At 29.0% G+C, this 16,154-nt stretch overlaps 1 protein-coding gene across 4 annotated transcripts; it reads right to left on the reverse strand.

Annotated features, from left to right (window-relative positions):
• Window positions 1-7,822: 7,822 nt before the first annotated feature.
• Window positions 7,823-15,794, reverse strand: LOC132929034 (SH3 domain-containing kinase-binding protein 1). Of its 4 annotated transcripts, none has more exons than XR_009662081.1 (12): window positions 14,968-15,793; window positions 14,703-14,857; window positions 14,588-14,624; window positions 14,374-14,510; window positions 12,151-12,265; window positions 11,943-12,017; window positions 11,147-11,334; window positions 10,621-11,052; window positions 10,275-10,542; window positions 9,911-10,182; window positions 9,642-9,843; window positions 7,823-8,720 (listed from the first exon to the last, which is right to left on the reverse strand). XR_009662081.1 is itself a non-coding variant. In XM_060994064.1 (12 exons), exons 2-12 carry the CDS (start codon window positions 14,969-14,971, stop codon window positions 9,703-9,705), a joined length of 1,824 nt encoding a protein of 607 aa, XP_060850047.1. In that variant the 5' UTR covers window positions 14,972-15,154; window positions 15,227-15,793; the 3' UTR covers window positions 7,823-9,702. The 4 variants fall into 4 exon arrangements, 3 of the variants coding, with proteins under 3 accessions (XP_060850047.1, XP_060850048.1, XP_060850046.1); XM_060994064.1 differs by having other exon boundaries at window positions 7,823-9,843; window positions 14,968-15,154; window positions 15,227-15,793; XM_060994065.1 differs by having other exon boundaries at window positions 7,823-9,843; window positions 14,703-14,854; window positions 14,968-15,794.
• Between the last annotated feature and the right edge of the window lie 360 nt (window positions 15,795-16,154).

Raw genomic sequence — 16,154 nt, forward strand, 5'->3', positions numbered from 1 at the left:
AACTAAATTTTACCATAACGAGATAGGTTTTTTTCCAATTCAAGGATAGAATTATTTATACTATGCGTTAAATGTCGTAGACTATAATTTGTATTGATTAAATGTTTGATTATTCAGATTATTTTGTTTTAAATTGTGTAGAACGTATAAATTATAATAACATAATGATTTAATGAGAAAAAAATATTTCCCACAATAATCATGGCTAACTTTATAGTTACTGCAGTTATACTATTCTAATATTATATATATTATACACGTGAGAATAATATTGTATAATGTACAAATCATGTGCAATATACATTTTTTAAATTCACACTTTACAATGAATTCGTTGTTGTGTGTAAGACATTTTTCCGGGAGGCCCCTGTCGGCTGTCGTTGTTTTAGCTTTCGAGGTGCACGCAAAACCTATAAACGCGTCAAATTGGCTTAAAAATTTTCGTCGAATCCGATAAACACGCACCGGACGAACGTGGCGACATTGTGTTATGGTAAATATCCATACCTATTTATATTATAGTATACTTACCTATATATGCATATTATTGTTGTCGTGTCCGTCCTTCGTACCGAAAACTGGTAATAAGCGCGGAGCACGCTTCCTGCTGCAAATATTTCCGGTCGACTTAATATAAACGCGTATTACGATATAACTAATAACTATGTAGCAATAGCAATAGTTAATAATAATTTTAGATATCAAGATGTAAAATAAATAACTTTCCGATATATCGATAATCTACCTGTCATTTTTAACACAGGTGACGACTACGAGAGTCGAAAACATTAAACTTTCAACCCTATAGTAAGTAATGCGCAACGTCACTAAGTTAACCGTGGGTAACATTATAGAAAACATGGTTTAGTAAGATATTTTATTTATTTAGATACTATAGGGATGGTATCAAAATGAATATTTATGCTTTCATAAATAATAGAGGTCAAAAACTTTTAGGTATGTATAATTACAAACACGTTCCTACATAATATTATGTATAAATAATATGCCAATATAATAGTACTATCATATCAGATAATTTATTTCCGCGCGTATATTTATAATTATATTTATGAGGACTGATGGGGCTTTGCTTTGTTTAACTTTTTCGTTTTGGAGATACTAAAAAATTTAATTTCTAGTTTATACAAGGTTATTAATTATAATTAACAATATAATTTATTTAAGTGTGTACGGAATATTATCAATCTAAATCGCACATAATTTATTATTTTTATACGTGTAGAACTATTTTATACGTTTTAAAGTTCAGCTAATCGGTATGAAGATAATAATTGTGTACAGTGTAATTCACCAAGCATGCTCATCCCCATTATTCCTTTAATTATGAGTTTATTCGAATTCTGACTCTTGGATTTTTGAAGTATAATACATAAGAACGTTTTTTTTCCAAATAACTTAAAGTTCAAGTATGTCTTATTATAAATGGACAAATAGTAGAAAATATTTTTTCAAATTAGAACTATCCTTTCTACTTTACTTTTTAAGTAGAAGCCTAAATTTAAAAAAAAATACGTTATTTATGGATAATAATACAACAGGGGATAAATAGGCTTGGCGAATCACCCTATGTATTATAATATACTATATTATATTTACAATATTATAATGCATGTGAGTTTAGTTCTATAAACAAATGTATATCGTATTTTTTTTTTTTTTTACTTTCATGCATCATGCGTGATATTTTGTTATACAGCGTGATTCGCCAAGTATGCTCATTACCAGGCACGTATACACAGCGGAGTGTTTCGGGTATTCAAACACCTCCCGAAATATTTGGGTTTTTTTATGGTTATTTACTTATTCAATTTTAATGTTAATATTTTGTTATATCAATGGTTATATTTAAAAGAAGTATTGTAAGTACCTAATTTTCATGAATTTTTTTTGTATATTTATTAAAAAAAAAACTATACTTTTCAATAACTGATTTTCAAAAACACCCCCCAAAACTTTTTTCTGCATACGTCCCTACTCATTGCTCATCCTAATCTTGTTTTTAAATAATGCAATAATTTAAAATCTGATTTTTGAATTTTTAAATAATGCATAATAAAGACTATATTTTCAGATTTTGTGGTTTTTTTTTTTATTACCTATAAGGAATGTCCTAGTGTGAGTGTAATATAGTGAGCGAATTTATAGTGTGAAGATACAAACGATTTTTGTCTGTAGATTATTTAGTGGATTATTTCAACATTTAAAAATGTTGTAGAAGTAATTGAATCAAAGTTCGAACTAATAGCTTTTGAGTTATTTCATTTTGTGTATAATAATTCAATGATAATGAGTTTTGAAAAATCAGGGACAATAGTGAATAGATGCTAAATTCCTATGAATCTATGGCTATATAGTCATTTAAAAATTGTAGCAAGTACCTATTATTAATTAATGATTTATCAACAATTAAAATTTGTAAAAAGGTTCAAGTATAATAGGCATGAGATTTGATATTATATCAATTTATATTTTTGTATAATAACCATTTTTAAAGAACTTTAATACCTAGTTTAAAAATTGTAATAACTTATAAACTATTTATTTGAATTCTGAACTAGGTAAACATCAACATTTTCACAAAAAAAATATACAGTATACACTAAATAATTTACAGTAAAAGGTGGAGGAGGATGAATAAGTTTGTTTCACTACATAACACTTCTTTAATAATAAAAACAATCTCAATAATTTTAAAATATATTCTGGTCTTTAAGCAAGTGTATTTAAAAATTCCAAATGTCATAATTTGAATAAATTTGTTATTAAATAAAAAATTAGAAGTCGTTGTTAAATAATTAATAGGTGAATCGCTCTGTATAAACATAATCGCTTTCGACGAATATAAACTTTATATGGCGCGAACACATAACAAGCCATGTCTATACTTATCGGGTAGTGGGTACCTACTACCTATTTATAGAGGCGTGTTGTAAGCCTTTGTTATTATTTTAAATGATTGTAGACATTTGTCAAGTCTCCTCCCATTTATTTGCCCCTTTTATTTTATGTACACCAGATTTATTATATACTTGCACGATATAGACGATTTTTGTGTTGTATACTTATTACCTATATTATATGCTTACGTTTTTATTTTCATGAAAACTTTGAACTTTATACCTTCCTTTGTGAATACTGTCATAATGTTTACCAAAACCATTTAAAGATGTAATCAGTCACAGTGAACTGCGAAGTCAGTTTTAGTGGTTTTTCTTCTGTGACATAGATAAGTTACGTTCACGAAATCCAACAAACATAATATAAGTCATTTAACTACCACAAACCTAACATAATTACATAATATATTAATATAATACATCTGCAATATAATAGCTAAACAATCTATTTAAAATAACATTATAATATACACTTTTATTTTAATACGAAACGAATAACGATGCTGGAACGGGTTAGGTTTTTAATTTCCGGTCGGAACTTAACTTTTGCTACCTATTGTCTTATTAATCACCTTTATACATTGCATTGAACCTTTAGGTATTCACTGCACACTGCAGATATATTATATCAATCATTTTTTCTGTTATTTAACGTAACTTTAAAACGTTCATTATTTAATTAATGTTAATTCGTACATAATTTGGTGCAAATCTCTTATTTTTTCTTAAAACTGAAATTATTAGGTTAACTGCAGTACTCAAAGGATGCAGTACGCCAGTACGAATAGTACGGTAGACTATAATAGTGGAACGGAATGTTGTAATAGCATTTTATTTTTTGACAGAATTTGTTTTCAATAATTGTCAATTAAATTGCCGAGTCGCTGACTGTATGAGTAACATAATATTTTATTTTAATTTAACTGGAATATTTATTCTTATTAACAAATAACTTTATTTATTCGACAATTTATAGTTATTCGGCAATAATGCATAAAAATCTTAGATAAAAAAAACATACTTAAACGTATATCTCAAATAGTGTACATTTTGATTGTACGATCGGAATATCAAGAATGTATTAATCAATTTGCTCTTAGTCTCTAGCAGATATTTATGTACAATGTACATATATAATAGGTACGATTTTCTCTCCGAGCATTCCAAATTCCTATCTATCACATTAAGAATTATCACTGACACTCTTTGGAACATAAAGAACACGTCCTTTCATAAAATAGCCTCCAAATTCCAATAATAAACTGTCGTCAAATTTACATGGATACATTATAAAATAGTTTATTTTAAAGTACCCCTAATCCGCCTCAACTTAGAGTTAAAACATATTATCCCTTTTAGCAATGCATTACAACACTCATCGCCGATTTATACGTGATTGTTCCATAACCTGATTAGTGCGATAAAACATTTTGAACAAAGAAATCATATTATATAAATATAAAATAACATGTGCGTTAAGTACTCTTCAGGAGTAACTCTTGTGCTATTAGTGCGAGCAAAGATAAAAAAAAATTATGTTCTAAAGAGGTGTGACAAATTACACTCTCCTTCTATATACGTCCTTCATGCCCTGTAAATATTTTATTTTTATCTGTTTACTTAGATTGAGTAATATATTTGAAATTATGTATCTTGATAATGTGACTTGATTGTAACCTTTTTGAGTAAAAAAAAAAGAAAGAAAGAAAAAGTTTGAGAACCGCGTAGGGTAGTGGGCAGTGTGCAGGCCTTATTGATTATTGACTATCTATATAATAATAACAATAATAATAGTCATATACTGTCATAGACTTTATACCTATACCTTATGTACAATATATATCTATTTTACTATAATAGGCATAAGGCCCGTATAGCTAAAGCCCAATATACCCGATCTATGCGTATTGCGTTATACACATCTCTGACAATAAGATTATAGAAACAGAACGATGCACGTATTTTACGTACCTACCTACATAGTACATTGTATGCTCGCCTAGATATATTATATTTATGTGTAGACCGTACCTATGGTAGGTACGTTTCAAATGTTTACGACGCAGACCGCAATAATTAAAATATGAAAATTATTACGACCTCGACTTGCAGGACCGTTCCGGGTAGTTAAACTATACCTATATATAATATATTATACATTATCTTATTGGGAACGCACTGTCGGGAGTCGCGCACGGCGTTAATTTATATATTAGATATATACATACTTATGTATAACGTGGTTATATTGCATATACTATATTATGGTCCGAAAAAAACAAAACAAATTATAGGATTCCGTGAATTTTTTTTTTCGTCTGCTTTTAGTATATAAACAAAATAATATATTACAGCCTTCGTTGCTGGAATGAGTATACATAGAGACTACCTAGTCACGGACCGATCGACAGTAATTATATTTAAATACGTTGGTAGGTACTAGGTACGCTATAGCCTGTAAGTATATATTATATGATCTATATAAGTATATAATACAATATTTTAAAACTAGCAAATGACCGTATAATAATATAACATTTAATATGCATATATATTAGTCTCGAAATTATTTATCACATATAATACCTATGTATATACGCGTGTTATGCATGTAAATTATGCCACATTCGTATCATTATATATACTTACGTCATTAAAATTTGTATTATTTGTGCGCTGCTATAGCATTGCGGCGAACGCGTGAGCCCTTTCTGTGTAATTTTTAAATCATGATATCATTAAGTACGATAATTGTTATATTATTATAATTTATGACTAATTAATACGCACACATGTATAATACCTGCTGTATAACCGCGGTGAACTTTGCACCTATACACGGGCCATAGCCTTTCCAATACACATCTTCGAATGGTGGCTCTAACATATTAAAACTGATTGTAAGCACTCAAAGTTTAAACCATAAACGACCGCGTGTGGTAGATTTTTGCAAACAAATGAGGTAGTATTGCAGGTATTTTCAAAAATACGAATCAATAATAAAAAAGGTAATTACCACGGTTGTCTACATACATGGTAATATGGTATGGACCAGGGGTGGGCAACTGGTGGCCCGTGCTACATTTTCAAATTTACATCATACAATTTCAAAGTCAATCGTCTATACTTTATGCTACGTCTATGCTAAATTAAAATGCATATTTTGAATGACCTATTTTTTGCTCTCTATACTCTGGCCCGCTAAATTTTAATTTTCTAAAAATTGGCACTCTAATAACTTTCAGTTGCCCATCCCTGGTATAGACTATACCTAACCTACCGTAGATAACCGTGGTACCTGCATAGCTTTAAATATTTCAATTCAACTGGTGATTATAATATTCTATTTTAAATGTTTATTTTGATAATAATAATATATAGGTACATTTCGTAAAAAAATTCTAAATAAAGTAGGTACCTATACCGTGCAATGCGGCTTAATTTGAAGAAAAAATTAGGAGTTACCTACGGTATATAAGCTCATATCTGAACATTTGGTCCAGATACTCAGTCCACCAGCGTCCTCCCTCCGCTTACCATAATCAAACGCCGGGTAATGGATATCTACAATGTTGATTCTACATATGAGTCTATAATATGTACCTACGCAATACTCCATACGGGTATATAGACCCACGCGTTTAATTCTTTTAAAATTAGGTACTACCTACCCGTCCAAATACCCGATACCCATTACTCGCAGAAAGACCAGCAAAATATAATGTTAAATGATATCATCACAATTTCTGTTAAATAGGTATATTTAGCACATTACAATATAATATTTATATTACTCATTGTATACGTGTATACATTTCATACCTATTATATATACGATTATACGAACCGGTTTATATGGTTTATTGACGTTTACCAATTTATTATCACCGAAATCCCGTTAAATCGATGGACGGAATAAAAATTGTGTATAGATGCGCGATAACTATAATATGACATTAAAGAAAAAAAATTTATTATTTACATTATATACATACCCACTTTAAAGTTTTCTAAGTGTAGGTGCCTGTACAATATCGTACGTTAGAATAGGTAAGAGGTAACTCGTATTATTATCATGTACCCAACATATTATTATTGTAGCTTGCAGGCACGAGTGGTAGGACGCATAGGTGATATAAAAAGAGTGTACACAAGATATACAATGTAGTAATGTAGACAATATAATATGGTTACTTATTATCACGATTAAAGATCTATCTATATTAGCTAGTACAATAAAATAGGTAGTTATAATATTCAATTATTTATTATTTATTTTTACGAAATATGTAGGGCATTCACATTTCACTTCAAAAAATGCCCGATCATTAAAAAATTTACATTATTATTATTAAAACTTATATTAGTATCAAAACACATGGGTTGAAGTTGCAGAAGGATTTATATTTTTAAATTAAACTTATTTTCTAGTTAAATGGCATTTTTTTTGGTAAATCATCATAAATTTAGTAAAAGATACAATCATTTTAGAATTTGAGTTAACAAATTTGATGATTCTCATTTATGCTACTTTAATTTTAATTATCAATACATTGAGATTGGTTCTTAAGCTCTTTTAAATATAATTATAATAACCTAACTTGTTTTTAAGATGCTTAGTATACTTTTTTAGAATATATTGTGTAGATAGAATACCTGATGGCCTTTACTATTTGCGATAATTAAAAACATAATTTATAATTAGCACCACTTTTTCTAATCCATTATAATTCACTAAATATAAAATAAGTAGCCTATAAGGCTATAAGTAAAAACATTTTTTTTTTTTTTTAATCTTATTTTTGCTTGTTAACCATAATACGTTTAGTGATTATAGATAAAAAAAAGAATCCATAATATGGTGTTTATATTATAATAGCCATAATATAATTACATACAAATATATTTTTAATACTTTTATTGGAAATAAAAATTAACAATTTATAAAATATATATGACACCGTTGGACAACTTACAATAATTAGTAATAATAATAATAATAATATTTGAATAATGATAATTAAACATTTTTTTATGATAAAAATATTTATAATAATCAATGGTATACAATTATATAACATTGTTATTAGCTTAAACAGATACTACATATTTTCCACATTTTGGAAAAATAATGTTAACAAAATATTCATAGATTTTATTTATTTGAATAATCACTATTATAAGATTTTATTTATGAAAATATAGGTATACATTAAAAAATTAACTAAATAAATATTACTGGTCGTTGGAGCGTTAATCATTGGGCGGCGGGGGGGGGATAATATGTTTAATTTCGTAGAACATGACGTTATGTTGTGTAGAGCATATTGTGTGCAAAATCAGTCATTTGCCTATTTTTTAAGCACATAATTTTTCTTAAAAACATACAATCAAATACATTTTATGTACACGATTCGTTGAACAAGAATTAAACTAAATATTTTCTAAAAATAAATTAGTATAAAATAAAAACTATTAAAATTAATACAATTTATATAAAATATAAAATTATAGTCTAAAATAATAATGGTAGAAAATGGTTTAGCCACGACTGAATAATTTACGTGTAAAATAAAAAAATCAATTTTTTAGAACATTAAACATTTAGCAGTATAAAAATTGGACTAGGGAATAAATTAATAAATATATAAAAATATAATTTATATTATAATAGAATGTGTATATATGAATATTGGTTTGTAAGCCTCTTTATAAAATTACAACTGAATATCCGATTAACAACATTAATTTTTCCATACATTGATTTTCAAACACCATAGATACCACATTCCTGGCAGTCTAAAAAATATACATAACGAAACTTAACAGAATACACTAATTGAATACTATTAATAAGAACAATTCTGGGTAAGTACATTTTTTTATTTTGTTATAATGAATAATAACGTGTAATCCTAAGGAATGTTAAAAAAGTAGGTATAAAAATCACTTCAATTGATTTAGTACAGAGATTCCCAACCAGGGTGTTGTAGCACCATAGAGTGCCGCAAAATTATTTGAAATATATTTTTAATCTATAGGCCATAGGGCATAGGGTGCCTCAGGATTTTTAGAAAATGATTAAGGATGCCGTCAGTCAAAAAAGGTTAGGAACCTCTGATTTAGGAAATAAACTTGGATGCCACTAGTACAGTTGAAAATTTAACTTATCTTTATGTGCTTATTTTAAGATATTATAATAGAACACAAAATAAATTGATTATCCAATGATTTAGAATTTTGTTTTAAAGTTTTTTTTTTTATTTAGTAGTATAAGAAATATAGTGTGAAAACTGAATTAACTATTAACTGTCAGAAATGCAACTATTTATCACATTTAGTGTTCAAAATGAACTAAAATTCAAGGAATGATTAAAATACAATAATAATACTTAATTAAAAAACTAATGAAGATGATGAACAATTTGACTCTAAAGACTAGAAGAATAAAAAATAAATAAATTGTGTGCAAGGGACATGTGTTTAATGTGTATAGGTATACACATAAGATAATAATTAATAACTAATACTAATTTTTTACGATAAGACAGAACACAGGTATCAAGATTAGTTCTGGCATTGACTCTTGGAATAAATTTCAATTATCAATACTAATTGATTAAAAATGTACATACAGTTAACATAATCATGATATTCAATGCATGGCTATACGTAAAATAAATAAATTATAAATAACAAATTGGTAATGGTCTTAAGTACTTGTTTGATTATTTTTTCATTATTATAACTATTAATTTATATGGAAATACTGTTGTCCAAATCATACTCTTGTTACGAGTTCCATGATTTTTTTCATTTCCTTCTCCATCTCCGTACGCTTTTCTATCTCCACTTCCAACTTTGTTGACAACTTATCGAGTAAACTGTTCTGCAGTTGAACAGTGGACTCCAATTGTTTGACCTAATTACCAAATGTTAAACAATTTATTATAAAATAAAAAAAAATTATTTGCCAATTCAATAATTACTTTTTCATTTAACACTGCTATTAGATTTCCTTCTACTGATGGCGTTGACAGATTAAAATCAGTTGATAAAGACGCAACAGGACTGGTTGGTGTGCTAACTGTTACCGGTTCGGGTGTGGTAAGAGGTGGCACGTAACCAGGAGGTTTAAAAACAACACCGCCCAAGCCTACTGAAGTCAATCCTGATCTGGATGTAACTGTTGTGGTTTCTGAACTCTCTGATGTTATAGTAGTTGTAGACGGATTGATCATCACTCGTGTTCTACCACCACCTAATTTACAAACATTGAATAAAAAATTAGTTTTTTTTTTCAATCAATATTTAAATGTTCAATGTATAATAATTACTTATAAAAAAACATACCTATCACAGAATTAGCAATTGATGATTTCTTTGCTTGATTCATCTTCAACTCTTGAACCCATGGGGCTTTTTCTTTATCTACTCCCGGTATTCCGTTTATAGGTGGAGAATCCAATGAAGGATCATCCTCACTGGATACATTAAATGCTGCAGATGGTGGTCTCCTTCTAGGTGCTTTAGCTCGAGATGCTGTTGGGTGACTAAGCATGGCAGTTCTTTCTATTTGATCAAAATCAGGACTCTTGGGCTCAGGAGAACTATTATCATGCTAAGAAAAAAAAATATTTATTATACAATAGATCAGTGAATAATATGGAAACTTAGTATATTTTAAATATATACATACATTTGTAAATACTAATGATGTAGGGGACGATTCTGGTGTAACATGGTATATTGATCTACTCATACTTGATCCATCTGGTGAATCAGACGATTTCTTCATAGAACCCACAGACTCTGAACGTTTTACAGCTATAGAACCGTATTGTTTAGAATCACCAATTTCAGATGTTATATGTTTCATTTTATCCGTAGAATTTTGTTCAGAATTCAACATGGATTTAATACCACTAATAGTTTTTGACAAGGAAGACGTGGAAGAGCTTTTGGCAGTGGGTGGTTTTTTGGTCGTAGGTGGTGGTGGTGGCAGAGCTGGTTTTTTGCTCACCACTGGTCCCAAAGATTTATTTTCCATTTGACTCTGAAAAACTTTGCGCAGTGAAGCCGTTGTACCGCTACGTGGACTACTGGCAGTTTTTTCCGATTTAGTTGCCAACTGAATCAACAAAAGTAAAAAAAAAAAAAAAAACATGTGATTATGGTAAGTAAGCTATAGGTAAATTAATAACATTAGTAAAAATAATATATACCTCATCTGGATTCATTATTTGAACAAAATTATCAGGGAATACACCAATTTTCCCTTTGAGCTCTCCTTTCCACCAGCCTTTGTCTTCTACTTCACGTGATAAAATAGTAACTATATCGCCTTCAGCTAGTGATAGTTCATCACTATTGACAGCTTCATAGGGGAAAAGTGCAACACAAACTTCTTTAGCTGTATAAATTCAACCAATGATAAAATATTAATATAAGAATGGGTAATTGTCGTTAATTAAGAATGGCAATTAGCAGTATGTTTACATTGAATTGAGAGTATTAACCTTAACAAAATTGGTGTTTTAAAATTAATTGATTCGTGATTAGATTAAATATATTTTCAATACTGAAAATATAATGTCAACAAATGGGCATATAGGATTTAAAATATTTAAAACACTTACAATGAAATAAGTGAGACAATCTCTGTTTGATAGATTTCATAATTTATGGACATTCTCGAGTAATATTAAATGCACAATTTAATAAATAATGGACTTAAATCAATAAAGTTGTTAATGACAAGAATAACTGAAGTTTGATACATCACTAAAATAATGTAATTAAAACTTGACTTATTGAAATATGCTTTATCTTTCAAGTGATTAATAATCAGTATTGCATTAATGTCTTTTTATCAATTTGTGTGGGTGTAAAATAATGATTTATTAAATTCAATATGTTATAGAGTATATAACTATATGTGTATTTAACTGATATGTTACATATATTAAAATAAAATTGTTATATTTAATTATTATATTTAGCATTGTAGAATTAGCATACCTGGTTTTGGAGGTAGAACTGGAGCATTGGATTCTATATTATCAGCAATTTTGATTGGTTCCACAACAGATTTTTCTAAATAAAAATAATTATATTAAAATGTAAATTTTGTTTCCATAATTTTTTTATGATTGAATAATAATTTAAAGTTTAAATTTAAGTTGTTAATATTTTTATAGGTTATATAATTAAAAATAATGAAAATTACCTTTCTTAACGTTTTCTTCTTTCTTAAGGGATCCAGTAGAAGTTTTGGAGTCACTTCTACTGATACTTTTAGTGTCTGATATTTCAGTAACATAGTTAGATGGAAATACACCAATCTAAATTTAAAATAATTTATAATTTTATACATCCATTTAATATTTATGATATATTAGAATAATGAATAATATATAATTATATATATTTGAATAAGAGTTAGATAATAATACAATTATTTTTCTTAAGTCTAAAAGAAATTATTAAAGATTTCAAAATACAAAACTGTTTAAATTATGTCTGAAGAATATCTTTCCTAGACTTTCACACACAAATAATTATAAATAACAACTAGATTCTTTAATTGGGTCAGGCACTTTATATGGGCATAATAATATTTTAATCTAGTAAAAATGTTTAGTTTCACAAACATAAAAAGATGCTTTAACTAAAATATGCACACATAAACATTTGAATTGTTTATTTATGTTTCTTTTAAACAAATAAGTAACATAAGAGAAACTATTAAAAATTATGATAATACATATTTAAAATATATATATGTATATTTATTTACTGCACACAAAACATTGCTCATAGATTGGAACTTAAATATTTTTATATATTATATATTAAAAAGTAAAACCAAAATGGCCAAAATGTGGATAGATAAAAAAAATTATTTTTCAATTTTCAAATTTAAATTACAATCAAATAATATTAAAATATTTTGGGTATTTATAAATTAAAGCTGTTACATAAATGTAATAATTAATTTTTCTTTTCTAGTATTTAATAAGCTGGCAAGTTTAATATAATTAATGTTTAACAAATTTAATATTAAGGTATATAGTTGTTTTCTTGATAATCTATGTTTAAGAATCCTTTTTAGAGATAATATTCACTATTCACACTAGTTTATTAGGGAATATATTTTAATAATTGTGGTAAATATAAAAAGATAATACTTATTATCTACAGCCATTAAAGCATAATAAAGTAAGAATATAAATGTCAGTGTCACCTTCTAAATAATCATTTATCTAAATATTAATCATTCGGTATTTGTCACTTATTTATTAATTCTTGACAAACACAGATGTATTTATGCAATAAAAATAAAACCATTTTATTTATTGTACTAGATAAATTTTTATTTACTAAAAACTTTGATAATATTATTAGTAATCAAAAAGTATTCTAGCAATATTAATATTTTAGGAAGAAAGTAATAATTAGTAATTAAAACAATTCAATAAAAATTGACTAACTTAATCAATAATTTTAAATGAAAAGAATGTACCATTACTCTGCCAAACTAATTTATCAAGACAATAAGAAACAATTTATTCATTTATTCACATGTAATTAATGTGAATTAAATTAATTTGGTGTATAGAACTATGTATAGAATACATGTTATTTAGTCACTAACAAATTCAAAAAGTTAAATAAGTTATTTATCAAATAATATCTAGCAGCTGTAATTGTTATGAAATTTGAATCCTTATAATAGTAAATATTATATTGGGCGTAAATTGAAAATTTTAATATTTAATAATTTAATATCATTAAAAAGACAAATTGGAAATTTAATATCTGTATAATTTTTTAAAGATAAAAGATTACATAATATTTGATAGTTTGATACAGTAAATTATTAGTTTAAAAACAATTAACACTTGTTAAACCTTATAGTATTCAAACTTCAATAGTACGATGTACATTATTTATTTACACAATTACATCTAATACAATTAATATCAAATTATAGGTATAATGATTGACAAATTAAATATGTTGCTGATGACCAATTTTTAACAACACCAAAAACATAATATCACTCATTAAATTTTAATATCAACTTAAAAAATGCTATTTTTTTAAGCTAGATTAGCGGTTCCCAAACTTTCTTAGCCTTGGAGCCTTTTACATTTATAAGTAGAAATTTGCTGTGGAATCCCCTAAGAAATATTTAACATTAATTGTTATCTATCTGGGTTCTGTGTACATTTATTGTGGTATTACAAACAGAGCCCTTAATAAGCCATTGCTGAGCACCAAGAGCTCTGCAGAGCACAGTTTAGGAACCGCTGAGTTAGATAATGGTTTTTAGCAGATTTTTAAGAAAAATAAAATGAGATAATGAGGTCAACAAGTATTCCAAGTTTGAATAAAGATAAAATACTTGAGTGTAAGAATATAATGATGTAATTAAATCAGTACTCACTTCATTCCTAAGCTCTCCTTTCCACCAACCTTCCTCTACTTCGCCAAGAACTTCAATTACATCGTCTATGTTCAACTCCAGTTCATCTCTGTTTGCTGGTTTGTAACTAAACAACACCTTACACTTTCTTGCATTTTCTAAAAGTAAGATATGTATTATAAAAAAAATCATATAATAAAATCAATAACTTTTATAGGTAAATGAAATCACTCACTTTTTCTCAAAACAACGCCGGCTGAAGTATGAACGATCTGTAATGTACAGTAACAGCACAGTTAGTTTGAGCAAGGTTCTGGGTTATAATCAATGAATAGTTTTATAGTACCCACCTTAACGTAGTTGTCGGGGAACATTCCTTTTTTTCCATCCTTGTGTCCTTCCATCCAACCATCGGGCATGGGTTTGACATCGGTGATGACGTCTCCCTTCTTCAACGTCAATTCATCGGGTTCACGTGCAGCGTAATCGAATTGGACCACGGCTTCTATGCACACGAAACAAACGGGTAAACATAACGCAGTAATAATCGTCAGACGAAAAATAAACAACTGACGCAACATAGAAACAAGCAAATAAAATGTCAACATCACTCACCCATGTTTGATCGTCGGCTGCTGTAAAACGCAACGGCCGATGGCGTTTTTCATCTATCGCATCGGTGGCGGTGACGATGGCACGTCATGACGTCGACCGAACGAACGAGCACGCGAAAGACTACCTACGTGCGTTCTTGGAAGGTGCTTGCGGTGCGGTGTTTTTACAATTCGATGGGTACGTCTTGCTACGGCGATGAGATCATAATAATATAATCCGTAAATATTATTATTATTATTACGTTTGTTTATTTTATTACTTATATATATATATTATATTGTTATCGTAGTGATAACTCTGAGATTTTCGCCTTTCCGTCGTCGCCGCAGTCCGACCGACCGACAACCGCCACCGTCGTTGCAATCGTACAAGGTGCGTGCGCGTTTATATCACCGCCCGTTATCGGCACCGCCACGCGCAATCGCCGGCGATACGACTTTCCCGCGAAGTCGACGACGACGGCGATCGACACTCGACGGCATTGGCCGATCGAATTCACGATGCAAAACTGCGCACGGGGTTTTTTAATTTATCGACAAATCGCTCTTTATCGTCGCGGTCAGTAATTAGGGTTTTAAAAATCGTTTCACTCGTTTCCGTCGAACGGCCAAGCGCAATTAGTTAATATTATTATTGTTATTTAGTAATAATAAATAAAATATAATGTTCGCGCACCGAGCGAGGAACGAGTGACGAAGTGACGTGTCCACGTTGAAGACGTAACCACGATAATATTATTAATGAATAATGATAAAGACTTGACTTCTTTCTTTTTTCTGTTTAGAGTCGTTGACGACCGACGACGACGACCGAATGACTGGCGCGCGCGACTCCCATTTTACGCGGACCACCCGCCCACCGACCATCCACCCGTCTTCTGCGCTCGCTGGAGCTGCTGTTGTTGCGGCGGCGGCGGCGACGTGTAGCCACATCAAGGACGCAAATTTTCCCCGCCCCCTCACCCCCACCAACACCGATGGCAACGCGTTTTCTCCGTGATAACGGTAAAGCCGCCGCCGCGTGTCTTGACTAAAAAAATAATATAATAATATTATACTATATATAAATAAACGTCGTGTATCGGCTCCAACCTGCTGCTCACGCGTCTCCTGCCGAACAGGTGATCCCCGTATACGTATATAGTGTATAATATTCGGTTTATATTTCAGCTGTTTTTTCCAGTATTC

The sequence above is a fragment of the Rhopalosiphum padi genome, chromosome 4, assembly GCF_020882245.1.
Source record: "Rhopalosiphum padi isolate XX-2018 chromosome 4, ASM2088224v1, whole genome shotgun sequence".
NCBI classification, from domain to species: domain Eukaryota; kingdom Metazoa; phylum Arthropoda; class Insecta; order Hemiptera; family Aphididae; genus Rhopalosiphum; species Rhopalosiphum padi.